Source organism: Rhinopithecus bieti, unplaced genomic scaffold, assembly GCF_001698545.2.
Source record: "Rhinopithecus bieti isolate Rb0 unplaced genomic scaffold, ASM169854v2 scaffold_13259, whole genome shotgun sequence".
NCBI lineage: Eukaryota > Metazoa > Chordata > Mammalia > Primates > Cercopithecidae > Rhinopithecus > Rhinopithecus bieti.
Genome location: NW_016807544.1, coordinates 2,923,447 through 2,927,917, shown reverse-complemented (window position 1 = coordinate 2,927,917; position 4,471 = coordinate 2,923,447). Strand labels below are relative to the sequence as shown.

At 42.1% G+C, this 4,471-nt stretch overlaps 1 protein-coding gene across 1 annotated transcript in view; it reads right to left on the bottom strand.

Moving 5' to 3' along the window:
• The window catches only part of PSEN1 (presenilin 1), an 86,821-nt gene that overhangs the window by 25,264 nt on the left and 57,086 nt on the right, over window positions 1-4,471 (bottom strand). The window contains exon 7 of the mRNA XM_017882747.1: window positions 3,131-3,366. Coding sequence (XP_017738236.1) covers window positions 3,131-3,366 — 236 coding nt within the window. The remainder of the gene's footprint in view (window positions 1-3,130; window positions 3,367-4,471) is intronic.

Here is a 4,471-nt window from a genome sequence, read left to right as displayed (position 1 = left end):
AAAAAAAAAAAAAAAAAAAAAAAAAGAGATACTCATTTGTATGATGTGCAGACAGAATGGAGGGCTGATGGTAAAAATATTGTAATACAGTGAAAAGAATATTGGACTTGGGATTCAGATTCGACATCAGAGTTTAAGCTTGAGCAAATAATTTACCTCTGTAAACTTCAAGTTTCTTAGCAGTAAAACAGGGATAATAACTGCCTTGATATTTCATAGGATTATATAAAAATGTAACACTGGGTTGGGTACAGTGGCTCACGCCTCAGCACTTTGGGAGGCTGCTTGAGGCCAGGAGGTCAACACCAAACTGTGCCTGTAGTCTTATCTCCTCGGGAGGCTGAGACAGGAGGACTGTTTGAGCCCAGGCTTTTGAAGCTACAGTGAGCTATAATCGTGCCACTTCACTCCAGCCTGGGAGACACAGTGAGATCCTGTTTCTTAAAACAGAAAAAATTTACTGATAGACACTGTTCTAAGTGTATTATTGTATTAAATAGATCATTTAATTTAATCTTCATAACTGACTTAGGAGTTGAGTAACTTGTGTGGTCAAATAGCTAGCAAGTGATGAGTAGCCCAGGTGCAGTGGCTTACATCTGTAATCCCAGCACTTTGGGAGGCTGAGGCGGGCAGATCACTTGAGGTCAGGAGTTTGAGACCAGCCTGGCCAACATGGCAAAACCCCGTCTCTACTAAAAATACAAAAATTAGCTGGGCGTGGTGGTGCACACTTGTAGTCCCAGCTACTCAGGAGGCTGAAGCAGGAGAATCACTTGACCCTGGGAGGCAGAGGTTGTAGTGAGCTGAGATCACACCACTGCACTCCAACCTGGGTGATAAGTGAGACTCCATCTCAAAAAAAAAAAAAAAAAAGTGATGAACCCAGACATTCTGTCTTCAGACCCGGCATTCTTACTCACAGCTAAGCAAGAACAGATGGTTACTTTGCAAACCATCAAATACTATACAACATTAGGTAATTATGAAAGTCAGAGAGAGTATATGACTTCTATAGTTCCACAACTGATTACTCAAATACAAGAACAGAACCAGTTCAATCCTATTTCCACAGACTTCTTCGTCGATCAAACGAGGATGATGTTTCCTATTACAGGCCACCAAACATTTTAGTAAGTATGTAAATAGTGATAAAATTGTATGGCCAGGCCGGGCATGGTGGCTCACGCCTGTAATCCCAACACTTTGGGAGGCTGAGGCAAGTGAATCATGAGGTCAGGAGATCGAGACCCATTCTGGCTAACATAGTGAAACCCTGTCTCCACTAAAAATACAAAAAAATTAGCCGGGCGTGGTGACAGGTGCCTGTAGTCCCAGCTACTTGGGAGGCTGAGGCAGAAGAACGGCATGAACCTGGGAGGCGGAGCTTGCAGTGAGCCGAGATTGCGCCACTGCACTCCAGCCTGGGCGCGACAGAGCCAGACTCCGTCTCAAAAAAAAAAAAAATGTATGGCCGGGTATAGTGGCTCATGCTTGTAATCCCAACACTTTGGAAGGCCGAGATGGGAGGATCCCTTGAGGCCAGGAATTCCAGACAAGCCTGGGAAACACAGTAAGATCTCATCTCTGAAAAAAAAAATTTTTTTTTTTTTAAATTAGGCATGGTAGTGCATGCCTGTAGTTCTACTTTGGAGGCTGAGGTGGGAGGATTGTTTGAGCCCAGGACAGGAGTTTGAGGCTGCAGTAAGCCATGATCATGCCACTGTACTCTAGCGTGGATAACAGAGAGGGATCCTGTCTCTAGAAGAAAAAAACAGAAAGAAAAAAGAGAGTATGGCCATGGTCTTATAATATAGAAGGGGTCACATATTAATCTCTGAAAATGCATCTCTTTTTGGCTTTCAAACAGGGCAATAGCCCCACAGTACATACCTGAAAGCTGCCTGGGTTAATGGCTAGAGTATGTTCTAACTGTTCAGGAACCATGTCACACGGGTGGTAGAATGTGTATCTCACACTGTCCAAATTGGTTTTATTTTTAAAAGAATAATTCCATACATTACCTTATAAAAGTAGGTAACCTAATTTTGATTTTAAAAGTGAATTGAGGCCAGATGCAGTGGCTCACACCTATAATCCCAATACCTTGAGAAGCCAAAGCAGGAGGATTGCTTGAGCCCAAGAGTTCAAGACCAGCCTAGGCAATATAGTGAGACCTTCTCTCTACAAAAAATAAAAAAGTTAGTAAGGCAAGGTGGTGCACACCTGTAGTTCTAGCTACTTGAGAGGCTGAAGTGGGAGGACTGCAAGAGCCTGGGAGTTCAAGGTTGCAGTGAGCTATGATTGCACCACTGTACCCCAGCCTGGGTGACACAGCAAGACTTTGTCTCAAAAAAAAAGAAAAAAGCTTATGCAGTAACATATAAAGGAAAAAAAATCATTTAAAAAATGAATTGAGCATTTTGTGTGTCTACCACTCTGTGTTTTTTGGTTTTTCTTTTGAGAGAGTCTCGCTCTGTCACCCAGGCTAGAGTGCAGTGGCACCATCTCGGCTCACTGCAACCTCCTCCTCCTGGGTTCAAGCAATTCTCCTGCCTCAGCCTCTCAAGTTGCTGGGATTACAGGGGAATGCCACCACACCCAGCTAATTTTTGTATTTTCAGTAGAGACAGGGTTTCACCATATTGGCCAGCTTGTCAAAACCTCAAAATCTTTAAAAAAAACAAAAATCTTTTTGAGACAAGGTCTTGTTCTGTCACCGAGGCTGGAATGCAGTGATGCAATCATGGCTCACTGCAGCCTAGACCTCCTGGGCTCAATCGATCCTCCCACCTCAGCCTCCTAAGTAGCTGGGACTACAGGTGTGCACCACCACACCTGGCTAATTTTTGTATTTTCTGTAGATATGAGGTTTTGCCATGTTGCCCAGGCTGGTCTTGAACTCTGGGCTTAGGTGATCTGCCTGCCTCGGCCTCCCAAAGTACTGAGATTACAGGCATGAGCTACCATGCCCAGCTGAAATCTTCAAATGAAAAAGTTACTATAGCGAATTAATAATGATTTACTGAAGAGTTATGGGATGTACATTTTACCATTTTCTCTAAATCAAGATGAAGAGATGAGGAAAGAAAACACTCCAGTGGGGCATTCCTGTGACAAACAAATTATCAGTCTTGGGTTTTACCATATACTGAAATCACAGCCAAGATGAGCCACGCAGTCCATTCAGGGAGGTACTTGATAAACACCAGGGCCATGAGGGCACTAATCATAATGAGATATGCCTGCTGGAGTCGAAGTGGACCTTTCCAGTGAATGGAAATCATTCCCACCACACCAAAATTCCAGATCAGGAGTGCAACAGTAATGTAGTCCACAGCAACGTTATAGGTTTTAAACACTTCCCTGAAAAAAAATTAAACAGATTTTAAAAGATTTATGTGTATTGTACATAAATCTTACATACTTTTCATCAAAATGTTATTTAGAATAATGTGATGGCTCCCAAACATTAGATATTCATATCCCACCTTTATAATGTTACCATAACCTATATCAACTGTGCTATTATTTATTTAATACTTTCCTTTAAATTAATTTACTTTTTTTTTTTTTTTTTTGAGCCAGGATCTCATTTTGTTGCCCAGGCTGGAGTAAAGTGGTGCAATCATGGCTCACTGCAGTCTTGACCTCTGGAGATCAGGTGGTCCTCCCAGCTCAGCCTCCTAAGTAGCTGGGACAACAGGTGTGTGCCACCATGCCCAACTAATTTTTCTAATTTTTTTTGTAGAGATAGGGTTTCACCATGTTTGCCTAGGTTGATCTAAAACTCCTGGGTTCAAGCAATCCACCCGCCTCAGCCTCCCAAAGTGCTGGGATTACAAGCATGAGCCATGGTGCCTGGCCAATTAATTCACTTTTTTCCCTCAAGTTGAACAATTCACTTTTTTTCCCCAAGCTGAACTTTTTCTTAACAGGAAGCTCTGTATCATTCATATAAATGGGAAATCAGCTGCACAGGCCATAACTATAAAATAAGTACAAAAGGAAAAAAGATCATATAATACCTAAAATACCATACTATACTTTGGGAAATATTAGTTTAAAACATCTGAAATTAGAAAAAAATTAAACATGTGCTAAAAAATTTTATAGCTAGGACATAAATTTTCATACAATGAGATTTAGCAGTCATTAAAAATAGATATATGCAGGATAGGCACAGTGGCTTACGCTCTAATCCCAGCACTTTGGGAGGCTGAGGTGGGAGGAACTTGAGGTCAAGAATTCCAGACCAGCCTGGTCAACACAGTGAGACTCTACCACTACAAAAACATTTTAAAATTAGCTAAAGGTGATGGCACATGCCTGCAGTCCCAGCTACTCAGGAGCCTGGGGCAGGAAGATAGCTTGAGCCTGGGAGTTGGAGGCCGCGTGAGCTATGATGACACTACTGCACTCCAGCCTGGGCAGCAGAACAAGACTCTAACTCTAAAAAAGAAAAGAAAAA